The sequence below is a fragment of the Nannobrachium achirus genome (assembly GCF_963921795.1).
Source record: "Nannobrachium achirus genome assembly, chromosome: 20".
Classification (NCBI taxonomy): Eukaryota; Metazoa; Chordata; class Actinopteri; order Myctophiformes; family Myctophidae; genus Nannobrachium; species Nannobrachium achirus.
The window spans coordinates 42,093,284-42,111,814 of record NC_137827.1 but is presented as its reverse complement, the minus strand read 5'-3'; the positions used below and the strand labels follow the sequence as shown (position 1 = coordinate 42,111,814).

At 45.4% G+C, this 18,531-nt stretch overlaps 1 protein-coding gene across 1 annotated transcript in view; it reads left to right on the top strand.

Moving 5' to 3' along the window:
- Positions 1-17,634, top strand: part of eipr1 (EARP complex and GARP complex interacting protein 1) — a 115,864-nt gene extending 98,230 nt beyond the window's left edge. The window contains exons 7-9 of the mRNA XM_080750665.1: positions 2,198-2,365; positions 10,334-10,501; positions 16,043-17,634. Of these exons, the coding sequence (XP_080606791.1) occupies positions 2,198-2,365; positions 10,334-10,501; positions 16,043-16,217 (511 nt within the window). The 3' untranslated portion in view covers positions 16,218-17,634. The remainder of the gene's footprint in view (positions 1-2,197; positions 2,366-10,333; positions 10,502-16,042) is intronic.
- The last annotated feature ends 897 nt before the right edge of the window (positions 17,635-18,531 follow it).

The window sequence follows — 18,531 nt, the reverse complement described above, 5'->3', positions numbered from 1 at the left end:
AAGACACTTATAGAATCGGGTCAAAAATAGCAGATCTACAAGCTCGCAGCGCGGCACTCGGTGCCGCGCTGTGAGCTTGTATATCTGCTATTTTTGTAATAGTTAAAGCATAAAATAATGAATAATGTGTACCCGTTCTAAACGGGTTAATTAGCATGTTAATTGCCTAATGAGATCAGTGGGCGGCCCCGGCTAGCCGGGGCTGGAGCTGCTGGTGGCAAAGCAGCGGGGGGACAGCGCACCGCACGGGGCCATTCCACTCTGCTGAACAAAGCCAAGGAGAAACCCTCGCTGGGTGCCGCTCTCACCCACGAGGAGAGGAGAAGAGAGGACAGGAAGAGTAATACGATAATAATACAATATTACAAAAGAGCAGGTTGGGAGCTATTAGGACTGTCACGATTATGACATTTTACATGACGATTAATTGTCACTCAAATAATTGAGGTTTAATTCAATTTAATTGTTTTTTTTTGTCGTTGACAATCGCATTTCTGTTTGGCTTGTAGGCTTTGAAGTTGCACATGGCAGATATGACGCGTAACCTAAATATACAAAGAAATTAACGACATATTTGACAACTTAGAGAACATTGATAGTGGAAATAGCCGATATACAAGCTCACAACGCTGTGAGCTTTGTAGATCTGCTATTTCCACTATTTTTTAACATGTTTGAAAATATATGAAAAATGTTCAACATGGAAACGATTGACGATTATGACAAAATAATTGCGGTTATGTCAAATAATTGCGATTAGACGATTATGTCATGATTGTGACAGGCCTAGAGCCGAGAAGGCAGATGAAAAAAAGAGACAAGACGAGGAGGTGAGATGAGGATAGCGGAGAGGAGAAGAGAAAGGAGCCAAGAGGAGAAGGAGACTAGAGAGAAGAAACGCCTCTACTCTTCTCTCCTCTCTAACGCTACAGTATGATGTGAGGCTGTTCCAGGCTGTGTTTTTCTTTTATGTAATAATAACAACACATGGCATTGCTGTCCGGCCGAAAACCTCTTATCTCACTTTTTTCCGCCCTACAGCGTCACACAAAAGCATCAAAAGTCGCAGACCCACAAGCTCCTTCGCGATGCGTTTCCAGCTTGTAGATCTGCTACTTATGCTGTTTCTGAATTTGAATCCTCAAATAGAATAGACTGTATTGTCAAGTGCATAGGAATTCTTGGAGCACAGCTGACAGGGTCGGCGTATAAAAAGACATACAAAATACAGACAAGACAAGACAAGACAAGACAAGACAAGACAAGACAAAGAAAACAGACATCCAACATATATCCTACAATACAGTACTCAATAATAAAAAAAGACGTCATAGTCCAGACTAAGAACGGTGCAAAAATAATGCATAGTGTGCAATTCATCTGTCATGATTCAGTTGATCTGTCATCGTTCACCAAGCGTTGGATTGTTCAGCCACTAATAGGGAACGTGAGCTGGGTTTAGACCGTCGTGAGACGGGTTAGTTTTACCCTACTGATGATGTGTTGTTGCAATAGTAATCCCGCTCAGTACGAGAGGAACCGCAGCTTCACACATTAAGAAAATGTCACCCTTTCTAGCATGTTGTAGCACTGCTATGGACACCTCCCTCTCTCTCTCGCTTACTTGTATCGTGTTCAAGTTTCTGTCTCATCTCCGCTCGGCACTCCTCTTTTGCCCCCTCTTCTCTCTGTCCTCCGTTCCTATCCCATGATCCCTCGCTCTATCTGCACCCAGCACACGTTCTGCTCCCTCCTGTTCTCTCACCCCTCTCTCTCTCTCTCTCCTGGTCGTGGACAACCCCCCCCCTCCCCCCTCCTAACGTGGCACTGAGTGCCGCGCTATGAGAGCTGCTATTTTTGAATAAACGTGAAAATGTGTGAAAATCTTTGAATATATGTTATTTTAAAGCAAACATTTTTAACTCATATCCTTGCTTCTGGGGAGTCCCTGGGACAAAATATTTTGAGACGGGGGGTCTGTGGCCAAATAATTAACATTTTGGGGGCCCTTGACATGAAAAGATCTGAGAGCCACTGACATAGAAACATGGGTTTTCAGAAAACTGTCAGGATTTAGAAGACATAGAATCGGTCTTATTCTCTCTCTCTCTCTCTCTCTCTCTCTCTCCCTCTCTCTCTCTGCTCTCTCTCTCTCTCTCTCTCTCTCTCTCTCTCTCTCTCTCTCTCTCTCTCTCAGTCAGATCTACTGCATAGAGAATGCCCATGGGCAGCTGGTGCGGGACGTGGACTTCAACCCCAACCGTCAGTACTACCTGGCCAGCTGCGGAGACGACTGCAAGGTCAAGTTCTGGGACGTGAGGAACGTCCAGGAGCCTGTCAAGACCCTGGAGGAGCACTCCCATTGGTGGGTTCATTACGGGGTCGACCCCAGGATTATAGGAGGGGGTCAGTGTTGTACCCGAACGCGTTCAAAGAACGATCGTTCATGAACACGTTCATATTTTGGGCGAACGTGAACTGAACGTAATTGTTTTCGCTTGATGAACACTATTGTCGAACGCGGTCATTCTGACGCCCTTGAACGGCGTTCGTCGGCCGTTCATGCGGCGGTCCGCGCCTCCGCGGTCGTCTGTCCTCTCGTCCCTCTTTTCATTCACATGCTCCAATAGCACGCACTGTGCACGCAGCACCTCGTGAACATTGATATGCGGTGCTGTCTGCACTCTGCAGCTGCACTGTGAATCTCCTCCTTGTTACGTCTCGCAAGCCTGACTATACTTTGTCGTATTTGTGTTGTACGGCGAAAATAGCTGATCTGCAAGCTCACAACGCGTCGCATCCACGAGACAACGTGAGCTTGTAGATCAGCTATTTTAACCAACGCGGAAACATGCTGTGCGTGAGGTTTAGAAACGTCTGCCTTCAGCCCTTCACAATAAGGGTGCAGGAAGACTGGGCACTGGGCAGTGGGCACATAAATATTGTGGGCACCTCAATGTTAAGTTGGATGAAATTATTGCTGTGTGTGGTTCTATGGGCTGTGTCAATAATTTTGACAAATAATAGCATGCAGCAACGTCTAAACATTTATATATATATATATATATATATATATATATATATATTATATATATTCTTTTTATTATTATTTTTTTTTTAATAAAAGTATAAAAAAATATATGGTTAAAAAAAGAACGAAAAAGAACTAAGTTAGTTCATTTTGGGGAACCATGAACTTTAGTTCAAAATATAGAATTATGAACTTGAAATGAACAAGTTCATTTTAGAAGTTCTGAACTTGAACTTGAACTAGTTCGTTTTGAAAATGAACTTTCCCAACACTGGAGGGGGTTCCCTTATGTAAAGAGACAATTTAAGGGCTTTTGAGACCTTTTTAATACAAAAAAATTAAAACATAAATTAAATGAAAAAAGACCATTACTCCATCAAAGGTAATCAACAAACTATACTCTAAAAACTGGTCAAACATTGGGCAAATTGTAAAATAATATAAGAAAGGAGCAAATATTGTGAAATAGACGATCAATACAAAATGTAAATATGTTATCTACAGTATGTTGGCTCCATTGATCGAAGCTTGCATGTTTTTTTCGTAAAGTAAAGCCTTGCTTCATCATACAAGACTGTCGCACAAAACTAGTGAAAATAGCAGATCTACAAGCACACAATCGATTTACTGATCATGATCTGAAAACGCTCGCGGCCCACCCACTTCACAGCGTTAAAGTGGTCAGACGCAGACAGACAGATGCACAATGTGACGCGCGGTGAGCTTGTAGCTCTGCTATTTTGGCTATTTGGGATAGGTCCCTGTAGCTCTGTGTTCTGCTCTCCTCAATGCTCCACACTGCTCCGAGACACTGTTCACACAGTCAACACAGTGTACTGCACATTGTGTGTGTGTGTGTGTGTGTGTGTGTGTGTGTGTGTGTGTGTGTGTGTGTGTGTGTGTGTGTGTGCGTGCGTGTGCGTGTGTGTGTGCGTGCAATACGAGCAGCCCCTCTCTCTCCCTCTCTCTCTCCCTCTCTCTCTCTCTCTCTCTCTCTCTCTCTCTCTCTCTCTCTCTCTCTCTCTCTCTCTCTCTGGTGTGAGCTGAATAAATGATCAGTGTGTCTGTGAGCCAAACTGGGCTGCCGCACACCAACGTTCACCTGGTTCACACGCATGTGCACGCTCTCACACACACACACGCACACACACGCACGCACGCACGCGCACGCACGCACGCACGCACGCACGCACGCACGCACGCACGCACGCACGCACGCACGCACGCACGCACGCACGCACGCACACACACACACACACACACACACACACACACACACACACACACAGACAGATGGAATGGCAACCACCCTTCAGATCACCCTGACATGCACACAAGCCTGCAGATACTGTGTGTCTTTGTGTGTGTGTCTCTCACTCTCACTCTCACTCTCTCTCACACACACACACACACACACACACACACACACACACACACACACACACACACAGAGTAGATGTTATCTCATTGTGATAGTCTTTGCAAACACATCCATAACTCTAGATCAGTGCAGAGAGGATCATCTCTGATACTTTGGTGTGTGTGTGTGTGTGTGTGTGTGTGTGTGTGTGTGTGTGTGTGTGTGTGTGTGTGTGTGTGTGTGTGTGTGTGTGTGTGTGTGTGTGTGTGTGTGTGTGTGTGTGTGTGTGTGTGTGTGTGTGTGTGTGTGTGTGTGTGAGTGCGCGCGCGTGAATGTGTGTCTGCGTGCATGTGTGCGAGGATGCGTGCGAGGTGGAAGCATTTGTGGCATGTGTTCACTTATCTCTCTCCAGTGTGTGTGTGCGTGCGTGCGTGCGTGTGGGAGCTCATATTTTTGCAGAGTGCAGCCAGGATAGCGCCCAGGGGCTCCTGGGGGTATTGGGGACTATTTTTTAGCGGGGAAGCGGATTAGGGGTGGTGCGCTGGGGAGCGGCGTGGCCGTGGCTGATTTTCTGTCAACAGCCTCAGTTATCCCTCAAATCCCACTCCTGTGAGGGACCAGGACCTCAGTGTGAGACCCCCACCCTGGGCTGGGAGGGAGGGAGAGAGAGAGAGTAAAAGTATCAATACCGCAATGTAGAAATACTATAAAAGTCTGGTGTTCAAAATGTACTTGAGCAAACGTACCAAAGTATTGGCATAAAAATGTACTTAAAGTACTGAAAATAGCGAAGAGTACAGAATGAAAAAGGTACAGAATAAAAAAAGGACAGAATGTCCCCATTTCACAAGTTTTTCGAAATGTATAAAAATCGTTGAAAATCTACAAGATCAACTTTTTCCAAATGGCCGCAGTGTAAAAAAAGGGCTGACATGGTAGTAGGTGCTACCAGTTGCTTAACAACACATATGCTGTCCTTTAAAATTTGACAGTTTCTGGCTGAACTGCCCCTAGTCTCCATATACCGCCATGTAATCCATAGTGCATGGATCATGCACGCCCATGCACAGATCATGCACCACGTGTGTGCACGCCGTTCACAGCTTTCAAACAAAAGAAATCCACTTGGAATTCCGTTCAGGCATTCATTAGATAGCAGCCATTGTGTTTTCTTCAAATGTAAACAAACATGGCTGCCATGTTTGAAAGATGGGGTTGGTATGGGGGTCAAACATGCAATTTCGCGTCCGATATTAATTAATTCAATATATTTGATTGATCCAAATCCGCCCCCGCACCGCGGATCACCGCGTTGGACCGCGGCTAAAACCGTCATCCGCGTAGCAATAGCGTGGAAGGAACACGTTATTCCAACCAGTTCCTTCCAATCTAGACCCCTGGATTAAAATATTTTGTGCCAGGGAGTGGGACCCCCGATACTTGATTTGTGTTGACGATTGGGAGCTTGTAGGACGGCTATCTTCGGCGTGCGATGCCATCGTACTGTACGACGAAGTATGAATTGAGCGAGGAATCGGACCATTAACAACTTGGGTGCCAAACTCGTTCAGTAACGAGTTAAGGCCACTAGGGGTCACCCTGCCAAAAGGAGTTGTCTCGTTCCTGAACGAGACAACAAGGGGTTAACTGGTACAGGTCTGCGTGCATGCTGTGACCTGTGAATGACCCTAGTCCATACGTCACCCCGTAGCTCAGAGAGAGAGAGAGAGAAAATGGATGCTCTAGGCTGCATTGATTTCCATTCTAGCCTGAAACATAAAAAGCTTTATCTATGAATGAGGTGAAAAGAACGCCAGGGAAGCAGAGATCTGATTGTTTTCACGGCGACACTTTACCGCGATGGTCGGCCGCGGTTTGGATTTTAGTTTCGCGAGCGTTTGTAAACAAATGGATTTTCTTCCTCATTCGTCAGCGGACACTCACGTGCACACGCACGAAGCTTCCGAGGCTCTTCAAAATAAAGCGTGAGTGAACGGCGGCAGCAGCAACAGCTAGAAATGTCCCCACCCTAGTGAGAGGGTGAAGAGAGGACAGGAGAGGAGAACAGAGGCGAAAGGCGAGAGCGAGACAAAGACAAAGAAATACAGAGGGAGGAGAAAGAGGAATGAAAAGACCAGTGGAGAAGAGGGAGGGAGAGAGAGAGAAGATAAGTGATAGAAAGAAGAGGCGAGGAGATGAAGGAAGGAAGATGAAAGAGCGGCAGGCGGAGGAGAAGAGAACACAGGAACAAGAATAGAGCAGATATAAGACTCCTTCATCTTCGTCATCATCAGCCTGTGTACAGTACAGTAAACCCAAATACCCTCGCTGTCGGGTGGAAACCTTGTATGTCCAATACTGTTCCTTTTTATTATTAAAAACAGAAATAGCTCACAATGTTGTGAGCTTGTAGATCAGTTATTTTCACTACTTTTATGCAACACTCTTGTATGATGCAGGGGCGTTTTTTATCCATGTTTTTTTTGTTTGTTTTTGTGATCATCGTCTTGCTTAAAGCTATACTATGTAACTTTTTTAATTAAACAAATCTTACATTTGATCTAACTATTAAATCGCTAAAGTTTTAGAACGCCCACTCCGTTAATTTCAGCTCTAAAGCCTCTTCTCTTTATATGTTTTCTATGAGCCGTGAGGGGGGTTGAATTTCGCGTCAAGATTACGTCATCTGCATCCCTCCGTATGATCCGTTGTCTCCCGGATCATACACTACCGGCCAATCACAGTGCGGATCATACACTACCGGCCAATCACAGTGCGTCTTGCCGTCTTCTCAGGAAGTAGCTTGCCTCAACAGCAGTGTTTACTCTGGTGTAGGCGGATGCGGTGGTCTGCAGCGGCTCCGGGTGAAAAACGGCCGAAAAAAGCAGACACGACCGCGGTTTTTACACCAGCAGCAGTTGGCTACTGTGTGTTTGGAGGGGGAGTGTTAGTTTATATTTGGAAATGTGTTGTTGGGATGAAGTGCAGCTGGGAACTCAATGCTTTGTATTAGCCTATTAATTATTGTTCATTGATACTACCGCCCGCACGCGCAAGAAAGTCCCCCCCCCCCTCCTGTGCCCACCCTGAAGTTGCCAGGCCCAGCATATTTCTCTGTTCTGGCTGCGCCCCTGTGATGAAGTAGAGGCCATTCATTTACGAAAGAAAAAACAACCTGAATGGTTGAAAAATGGACATAAGAGGTTTCTGCCCAACAGCGACGCAATTCCTGTGTGGGTGTCCTCAGAGGGGGTCCTCAGAGTTACTACAGGGGGTCCTCCAAATCTTTGTGTGATAGGAACTTGTTTTTTCTTAATTAACCACTTGAACACTAGCGTCCATATTCTGAGAACTTTAGCCAAAAATAGCAGATCTACAGGCGTTGTGAACTTGTAGATCGGCTATTTTCGGCAAAGAGGTTTGGAGGGAGAAAAGAGAAGACTAAGTACAGTGAAAGTTCGAGATTATTAAGTATTGACGGTTCAAGTAGTTAAATATCTTAAAACACACGTTAACATGAATCCAAAATACACTGTTGATTGTGCTGTCAAACAATGAAACTATATCTATGAACAGATTGTGGGGGTCCCTGCTTCATCTCTCTCTCAACTAAGGGGTCCTTGGCCTGAAAACGTTGAAGACCCCTGGGTTAGACGATTCAAGAGTTGTTCTCACCTCAGCTTTCAGGCCCAGACATCAGCTGACCACCGTTTCACACACACACGCACACGCACGCACACACACACACACACACACACACACACACACACACACACACACACACACACACACACACACACACACACACACACACACCAGGTTTGCAACGCAAAACAGTCCCTATTCAGTCCTACTACAACATTTTGAGAAGGAAGAAAGCAGAGTAGCTGCTGGCTGGGTGAATGCCGGGTGAGATGCATGATGGGGGGACTCCCTCAAATGTTCCTTCATGCATTCATCTGTCCATTCATACATATATTTATGTATACACTAGTTAGTCTCTTGAAAAACCCTTTTCTGACTGCATGTCTTGTACTCTAATAATAAATCCAATACATTATTATCATATCTGAGCCAACGGAAATGGGACATTCCGTTCTTTTTTGAAAGGCATATATAGGCCTATGTGTTGGCCTTTTTTGTACAGTATATGGCAGGTATAAGGCTGTAGCTCTGGCTCGGAGGCAGATGAAGCCATCCCTGCCTGATCTACAAGCTCACAGCCGGAAACAAAGTGAGCTTGTAGATCTGCTATTTTTCCCTTTTTTCTTTTTTTTAATAGCCAACACATGGAACACCCCCAAGGACCCCACTTTGAGAACCACTGCTCTAAACATGGTTGAAATGCATGAAAAGATTTTGCTTGAATACACTGATGATGGCCACAGTCTGAAACCTTTATACTCCTTTGTCAACCTCTTAAAAAAACCTTGTTGGCTTGAGAACGTGGCAAGTGCTACTGCATGGGGAGCCATTCTGTGAACTGTTCAAGGTCGCCACTCGCCACTGTGTTTTGCCTCCTTTGTGCCCACATTCTACCACACCGCGGTGTTGATTTGGACAGCAAATCAATGTTTTAGTGTTAGTCTAGCATGCTGAAAATTGCCGATCTACAAGCTCACAACATGTCGCAGCGCGATGCATTGTGTACTTGTAGATCTGCTATTTGCAGAGCGCAACGAAACCTAAAATGTCTTGTCTTCTACTTTACTACTAGATCGATTCGCCACTAGTCCCTCCCTAACAGTTTTATGTTAACGAAATTGTCAATGTACAGTATTTATAGTCATAGTTTTAGTCATCATAGCTTGGTTTTTATTTAGTTTTTGTCAGTGAAAAAAGGTAGTCTACGAACATTTTTCATCATAGTTTTAATCGCCGAAATCAACACTACCACCGTCTTGCAGCAATGCCAGCAACACAGTGTCCCTGCCGGGGACACTGTGGGCGTGTTCTCTCCTCCACGTCATCAGTGCCCATGCCCTAGGTGGGGTCTTCAAAAGGGCCTTTCTGAGTTTGCATGTTCTCCCCATGTTTCCTAAGTACTTTTTTCCACAACTGCTTACTTGTAACAGAGTAGTTGCGACCGTAGGTCGCATTTACTACCAAAACCTCCACAGGCTGTCTGTCTGTCTGTCTGTCTGTCAGTGAGTGAGTCCGTCACACTTTTGCCCTGCTCATATCTCCACAACCGTTGCCCCCATCCATGCCACATTTTGCACACACACTCCTTACCTGCCAAACTACAACCTCCAAGGACCCCCGGAGCTCCAGGGACCCCCAGGTCCCTGGGGGACCCCCAGGTGTACAAAAATGTCCCTCCGTGAGTGACACATCACACGTCACACTTTTCCCCTGCTCATATCTCCACAACCGTTGCCCCCATCCATGCCACATTTTGCACACACACTCCTTACCTGCCAAACTACAACCTCCAAGGACCCCCGGAGCTACAGGGACCCCCAGCTCCCTGGGGGACCCCCAGATGTAAAAGAAAAAACCCAAATGTGCAAAAATGACCAAATGACCACCCCAACGGGGCTGCTCACGGGGAATTCCCGGGGACCACCGACTCCTGGTGCTCCAGAACGGATGCAAAAGTGGTGGTGCCCCCAGTGGAGGACCCCCTACACTGCAGCTCACATAAAATGCCGTAACTCCGGCTAGGAGCGACCGGGAGAGCCGGGGCCGGTACCTATTCGTCCGCCTCGGCGCCGCGCAGACCCCACCCCTCATTTCTCACATGGCCCTCTTCTAGCGCCACCATCAGGCCGATTCTTGCAAAGCCACCTACGGTCGCTTATCTCCCGATTAGGGAGTCTTACTGGTTCTACATTTGTGCAGTATTGATACGTTTCCTCCTCCTCCTCCTCTCTCTCTCTCTCTCTCTCTCTCTCTCTCTCTCTCTCTCTCTCTCTCTCTCTCTCTCTCTCTCTCTCCAGGGTGTGGAGTGTCCGCTACAACCACAGCCATGACCAGCTGGTGCTGACGGCCAGCAGTGACAGCCGCCTCATCCTGTCCAACATGGTGTCCATCTCCTCCGAGCCCTTCGGACACATGGTGGACGACGAGGAGCTCAGTGACCAGGAGGACAACCACCAGGAGGACAAGTAGGTGGACACACACCGTCCTGGAGATGTCTCTTTTATGTCCCTCAAGCAGTCCTGGAATTTCGTCATTTTAGGGTCAAGGCCACTTGGCCTTTGGTGTTGTTCATTTTTTGAGGGCACAAAGGCCAAATACCAGGGCAGGAAGGCCATCAAATAAAACAAGATTTTAGTCCTTTGAAAGAATTTGGTTAGGGATGATAAACTAATCTGCAGTCAAATAGATAAATGATGGTATTTACAATCTGATCCATGCTCAGCTCTGCACCAATCAAATCACTGGATTGGTTTAAAGATGGGGACTCAAGGGAATTAAGATGTCAGAATCTTAACAAAAGACACTGGTGTCTACATGACAAGAAGTGTCTACTGTCATAAGAATGAGGAGATAGTGGTACATTCAGATTGGGCATTAAGGCCACTGTGGCCTCATGTCATGCCATTGGTTTGAGGGGCACAAGACCAAACTGAGGGTAAAGGCGGCCTCCATGAAATTCCTGCCCTGCCCTCAAGTCAATATCACCATTATTTCACAATGTTTGCTTTGATTGCGATTAATGAATGATAAAAAGGCAAAATAGCAGATCTACAAGCTCACAACGTGTCGCATTGCGACACGTTGTGAGCTTGTATGCTGTTTTTTTGGATTTCTATAATTATAAACATATGTTATGTAAAACATAATTGTGTGGGACATTACTTCCTTGGCCTACAGGCTCTGTGCGTAATTGTAGTCCCAGTTTCCGGAGAGGTATGGCAGAATGAACCAGGATGCAGGAAATCGTATTTGCCACCTTCTCGAAACCCGGGATCCCAGTTATGCACAGAGCTTACTGGCCAAGACAATTTGCACTGATCAGTCAAGCGGTTTTGCGAGTATTAGACCCAGACAGACAGACAGACAGATACACAGACAGACAGACAGACAAACCCTCCTTTAGTCAACTAGCCTACTACAGTGCCACAACGTAAAAAAAAAAACAACTCCGCAATTATGAGACTTGCCTTTCCTCCTCTTTACCTACCGGTAATCGTCATGGTTACGCGCTGTCGAAGGGATGTGTCCAGTCCATCAACATATTATTTCATGGAGTTCTCTGTCTAACACTGATAGCTTGTGTTAACGTTGCATTAAGTAATTCATAATGGCTATTGGCCATTCGGCTGCCTTTTCAATCTTCGCCTGTCATCATCGGTCGTCCATTACTGGCCTCCTCCTCCTCCTCTCCTCTGCTCTCATCCCGAGCTGGCAGCTCTCGTAGTCAATGACAGGACTCTCATCCACGATTATCAGCTCCTAGTCATAACCACCGGCTCTCAACTTCACGTACGACCCTTTCCTCCATTACTGTTGACCCTCTCCTCTGTTTATGCACTAAGAGTCCACTCCACAGTGTCTAGACTCTGCTTGCACACAGAACCCTCGTTTCTTCATGTATATACGTACAGTATATCGCAGAATTCTCTTAACTTCATGTTTTGGACTTTTTACATTTTATCGTAAATTAGCGCTCTACTTGATCATACTGCAGCGTCGTAAAACATCAAACGTAGTAGATCCACAACCTTGAAATGGCCTGACAAGGGATACGTTTTGAGCTTGTAGATCTGCTACTTTTGCTACCTTTAATCTTAAAATAAATGAGAGAAGTCTCTGCGTGTCTGCGTGTGTGTATGTAATCCGCGTATCTCGAGAACCGTTCGTCCCACCGACTTCAGATTCGGCGGCGCGGAGTGCCGTGCCCGGCTTCGACGCGACACGACGCACGGTTTTCCCGAACCGGCGCGAAACGTTCGGAATCTCCGTATGCGGAGCTGATTGTTGACATCAAGGCTGTTCCTGAGGAGCGCTGACTCATTGTGACATCACTTCATGAAAGGCTCTGACGTCACGTACGCCACATGAGTCAATGGGCATAAATGGACACAGGCAAACAGATGGTCAAAACGGGTCCTATGACAACAGGTATAATGGGGTTTGCATTAAAGGGGGAACCGGCACTGTGTCTGCAACACAGTCGGAGGCACAGACAGATACAGAGATCTCCATAATGGGCATAAAGGGACACAGACAAACAGATATAGAGATCTCCATATATGGGCATGAAATGGATGCAGACAGACAGATACAGATATCTCCATATATGAGCATAAATGGACACAGGCAAACAGATGGTCAATACAGGTCCTACAGAGATCTCCATATAGGGGCATAAAATGGACGCAGACAGACAGATAACCCCATATATGGGCATAAATGGACACAGGCAAACAGATGGTCAAAACGGGTCCTACAGAGATCTCCATATATGGACATAAAATGGACGTAGACAGACGGATATCCCCATATATGGGCATAAATGGACACACGCAAACAGATGGTCAAAACAGATCCTATGACAACAGGTATAATGGGGTTTGCATTAAAGGGTGGGGCATTCATCCCCTATTTACATTGTTCCCGAGTTGGCCAGGTTCGGGCGGCCGAGCTTCTAGTAATAATAATGATAAATCAGATTTATATGGCGTTTTTCTCAGTACCCAAAGTCGCTTTACAACAAGACAAACCAAAATAAACTACTTTATTTGGAGAGAAAACATTTTTTGAATCTGAATTCTGGAAAGTAACGGATAATAGCCTATTAAAAATTCTAACGTTTTAATTTGAATAGTATGAGCTCACACAAACAATATTGCTGTATTTCTAAAGGTTTAAATTGTATTGCCAATTGGTGAATTAAATTCATTAAATGGCTCACTAAGTTAGATGAAAAATAAATAGCCTACAAAGAACATCTAATTAATATTTTCATGTAAATCGCGGGGCATTGTGCTAAAAGAACTTGGTTCACATAATGATCACAGGGCGTGTGATGGCTGTCTGCCTGTATTACAAGTGAGTCAATCTCAAAGATTAAAGGGACAGTTAACCCGAATTACTAAAATAATTGTTGTTGAATTTAGACGGCCCTTTATTTCACCAGGGAGTGCCGTTTGAGATTCAAAGTATTGTGTTTTCCAAGCTATGTCTTGCCAAGAATGGAAGCAGTGGTTATAAATCACACTCTCACACACAAACAAAAACAAAAAATCCAGTCTAGTAGTGTTTGTTTCTGCTGCTTTGTTACAGCTTGTGCTGGTTTCATAATGGAATTTCAGGGTCGCGCACTCAGGCTCTGGTAGTCCAGTGTGCACACACTTCTGGCCCCTAGACTGGTTCTAGTGTAACATAGTCTATAATACAGTATAATAGATGTTATTTTATTCTATAAAACACATCCTCAAAATATTGGGTCGTATTATATTCGAGGACTAGACATTTTCACCGGAGAGATACGTTATGTATCTTTCAGGACCTTTCCCTGCTCTCGTCACAGCCCCCGCGAGCTCCTACGGTAATTACCGTACACTACATGACACGCAGCGAAATCTGGACCTCGGCTCATTTCACCTCAAGTTTGGCAAAGTCGGATGGCTTGACTTGCATGTGCGTGTGCGTTGTTCTCGCGAACATCGGCGTGGATGACTGCGCACATGTGATCTTTTTTTGCGTGGCTAAGTTTAATCCAAACACCAACTGAAGCTAACGCTGCCTATTTTTATTCCCCAGCAGAAGACTTATGTGATTAATGGACTGTATTCTATTCTGATACACATTATGAGGAGCCGATTTTCACAGTCTGAATTGTGAATGTTGTTCTTGAATAGAACTTGACTTTGATGGTTAATGCAATACAATACAGCAGAATGTTATCTCTGTATGAGCTTTTCTATAATAATTTGACAATAAAAAAGTTTTTCTTTACAAATAACTTATAATATATAATACATCATATTTTGTCTTGAAGATATTTTTTTCCCAAAATGATATTTGAAAAATAGGGGTCATCTTATAATCAGAGTCGTCCTATATTCTTGCCAATACGGTCACTGTAGGTTGTGTGCGTACAGTAAATCCACCATGGAATTTTGCTCCCCTATGTTTGATCAAAGTTAAGCAACTTATCTATCTGTCTGTCTGTCTGTCGATCGATTGCCATCTGGGAATAGGAAGTGTGTCGGTTCGACCCTTGGCTTTTCTCCTGACCCCTAATCACTATAGGGTGTGCCAAATGTAGTTCTAAGAGCGGCCATTTCTTGGGTCAACACAGCCTTACACAGGTGTTCTGATTAGACTATAGCATTAGTTCTATGCAATCAAACAATTGAAACACCTGTGTTTTGACCCAAGAAATGGCCGCTATGGACTACAACTGCGTCACCGCTGGCACACACTATGCATGCGGTACATCAACGCTATCTGAGCAGCCTTCAGCTGGGTGAAGCTGTAAAAGCTATTTCCCCTCCCCCAGGGGGACCATCAGGCAGAGACGTCTCCCTCGCGTGTGCTTTCTGTCATCCACCAAACCTCTCTCCTTACACGGGGAACTTCATAATTAATCGCACCGCTCGTTTTCCAAGCAGCAGGCTTTCTTTAGACTCTTCGCCGTTGCCCCCCCTCTGTTTCCTTCTTCTTCATAGGATGCGACCGACAGGCGGGTGGTACTGTCCTTTTTAGTTGTCTGTTATTTTTGGAAACACCCCCCCGGGGGGTGGGGATAGGGGGGGCAGCTACTGTCTGGACGAGACACCTAATGGGGATCCGAATCCCCGAAAAAAGAGAGTGTTTCCCCAGGGGACTCTTTAGAACAGCAGGGGAGGGGAGAAAGTTTTGGAGGGCAATAAAGACTTAAAATCCCCTATTACTTTGTTTTGTCGCTGTCAGGCAGAAACCTCTTATCTCTGTTTTCTAAATGGTATAATTTTTTTGGTAAATGAACGTGCTACTGCGGCGTCACACAAAAGCATCAAAAGTATGATCCACAAGCTCGAAACGCGGTGTGAAGCGATGCGTTTTTGAGCTTGTCGATCTGCTATTTTTGCTCCTTTTACATTTGAATCCAGAAAAGACACAGTTTTAGACATTCCACACAACTTTTCCAACGTACACTTTTTTTTCTCCTTTTGAGTTTTTCTGGAAAAGTTTTTTTTTTACAAGCGAGGTGGGATCGAGGGGGGGCAAATCTTCAGCGGCGGGGAACCAGATGAATGGAGAATGAGATGGCGTTAACACATTCCGCTCCACGCCACACCGCAGTGTCTGTGTGGGAGTGTCTAGGCTTTAGTGTGTGTCCTCACACACACACACACACACACACACACACACACACACACACAGAGAGAGAGAGAGAGAGAGAGGGAGAGAGAGCAGCCTAGACTGTGAGTAAAGAGAACGGGGTCAGAGGACTGGGAAATATGCTGGTGTAATCATGACCGGGCCTTGCAAAGAGAAATGGAGTGTGGGAGAGAGAGAGAGAGAGAGAGAGGTGGGGGGGTGGAGTTATGAGTAATGATCATCTCTATGGCCTTGTCCTCACAGGCCCTCGTTCCATTTTAACTCATTTGCACCTCTCTGTGTGCGTGCGCGCTCGCGTGTGTCTCGTCTGTCTCTGTGTGTGTGTGTGTGTGTGCGCGCTTGCGTGTCGCCCACCGGGTGGTCCCCAGGACCAAGGAGCCCCTGGCGGACAGCGTGGTGTCCACCTACGAGGAGCACGAGGACAGCGTGTACGCGGCGGAGTGGTCCTCGGCGGACCCCTGGCTCTTCGCCTCGCTCAGCTACGACGGCCGCCTGGTCATCAACCGGGTCCCCCGTGCCCTCAAGTACCGCATCCTGCTCTGAGGACGAGGATGAGGATGCACACATCGTGTGTGTGTGTGTGTGTGTGTGTGTGTGTGTGTGTGTGTGTGTGTGTGTGTGTGTGTGTGTGTGTGTGTGTGTGTGTGTGTGTGTGTGTGTGTGTGTGTGTGTGTGTGTGTGTGTGTGCGCGCGCGCGCGCGCGCGCATGCATGTGTGTGTTTGTATTACTATGCTTTTGTCCCCCCACAAGTATACAGATCCTTCTCGAAAAATTTGAATATTGTTTAAAAGTAAATTGTCTTGAAACTTTCATATATTTCTTGAAACTTTCATATATTCTAGATACATTGGACATTCAGTGAATTATTCCAAACCTTTTTTTGTTACAATTTAGAATTTTCATGACATACAGCTCATGAATATCAAAAGTCCATTTTTCAAATATTACAATATTACACAAGACCACTCAAAACAAGGATTTATTATGGAGAAATGTCAACCTTCTGAAGTCAGAGTTGCTTGAAGTCCAATGGGAAGTTTCCGAAGTCGGTTATGATTTGGGGTGCTGTGGCATCTGCAATGCTTTTCCACACAATATTCTAATTGTTCGAGAAGGATCTGTAATAGAATATGAGAACAGGACATTTTCCTGGTCCTCACAAGAGAAATGTGTTATTTTATGGTTTCAAACATGCACAAAATGTACATAGGACCCGCACACAATCTTCAACTTGCCAAAAAATAACTATTTTTATTAAATAGGAATGCAACATTTCGGTCAAGGACCTTCTTCAGGCATCTCAGACATTTTGTGCATGTTTGAAATGATGTTGACCCCTGCCTACGCACCCATCGCTAAGCTTTGATCAGGTGTGCATAAGACTCTGTTGCCTATTATTTTATGGTTTAAAATATTTTTAGAGAGAAGTTTACAATTAGAAAAAAAATAAAGATTCACGTTGGGGGTTAGGGTCAGGATTGGACATTTAGAGGTAAGGTTTAGCGCATTGGAATTAAAGAGTTAAGGCCCATTCCCACCTGGCGCGATAAAGATAAAGATCGTTCTCAATTGAAGTGGAAGGCAGCATCCACATCACAACGATAAAGACAACGATAGCCGTAAACAATATCGGTTGGAATCACTTTCCGTCACGTCATGTGATACGTCAAATAATTATCGTTATCTTTATCGTGCCAAGTGGGAATGGGCCTTTAAACATGATTTATATTTGAGTTGCGTGCCATTGTTATGCGCCAGGAAAAATAGCCGATCCACAAGCTCACAACACGTTGCGCTGCAGCGCGTTGTGAGCCTGTAGATCTGCTATTTTTTGCTCTGGGCTTGCAGTTAAAAATGACCCAAAAAGAATTGTCGTCCTAAATTGTCGTCACAAGTATAGTAGTGTGTGTGTGTGTCTGTGTGTGTGTGTGTGTGTGTGTGTCTGTGTGTGTGCGTGCGTGTGTGTGTGTGTGTGTGTGTGTGTGTGTGTGTGTGTGTGTGTGTGTGTGTGTGTGTGTGTGTGTGTGTGTGTGTGTGTGTGTGTGTGTGTGTGTGTGTGTGTGTGTGTGTGTGTGTGTGTGTGTGTGCGTGCGTGCGTGTGTGTGAATGCGTGCCGTGTGTGCGTGCGTGCGAATATCTCTACTGTAAAAAGCATTCCTTTATGTCTTGGACTCCACATGCTGCTGTACAATGCTTTGCCAACCCCTTGTGGGGGCAGCAGCAATGGTAAAGACACATTGTGTTCCATGTGTTGTCTTAAAACATGAATATGCATTATGTATCTATTGAATGGTGTTGTAACAGCTTGAATCCAGAACGCATTAAACATTCTCTGTCAATGCTCCCGACTGTGTGTGGGCTGAGAGAGAGAGAGAGAGAGAGAAAAGAAGAGTTTGGACTTCAGAGTTTGCCTACCCATAGTTCAGCAGTGACACCAGAGTCGGTTGCAGTCTCTTGCGGCCACGGTGCTCAACACATTCGGAGGTACTGTAGGTATTTGGATATCGTCGCTGTCGAGGCAGAAAGCTCTTATCTCCACATTTTCACGTGTTTGTTTTAAGACCTGGAACCACTTTAAGCAGGGGTCTTCAACAGGGGGTCCGGGACCCCTAGGGGTCCTCAGAGTTACTACAGGAGGTCCTACAAATCTTTGTGTGATAGAAGCTTTTTTTCTCCTTAACCTCCATTATTAACCACTTGAACCCTAGAGTCCATATTCTGAGAACTGTAGCCAAAAATAGCAGATCTACAAGCTCACAACGCCTCGCGCTGCGAGGCGTTGTGAGCTTGTAGATCGGCTATTTTTGGAAAAGAGGTTTGGTGTAGAGGGGAAAAAGAGCAGACTAAGCACAGAGT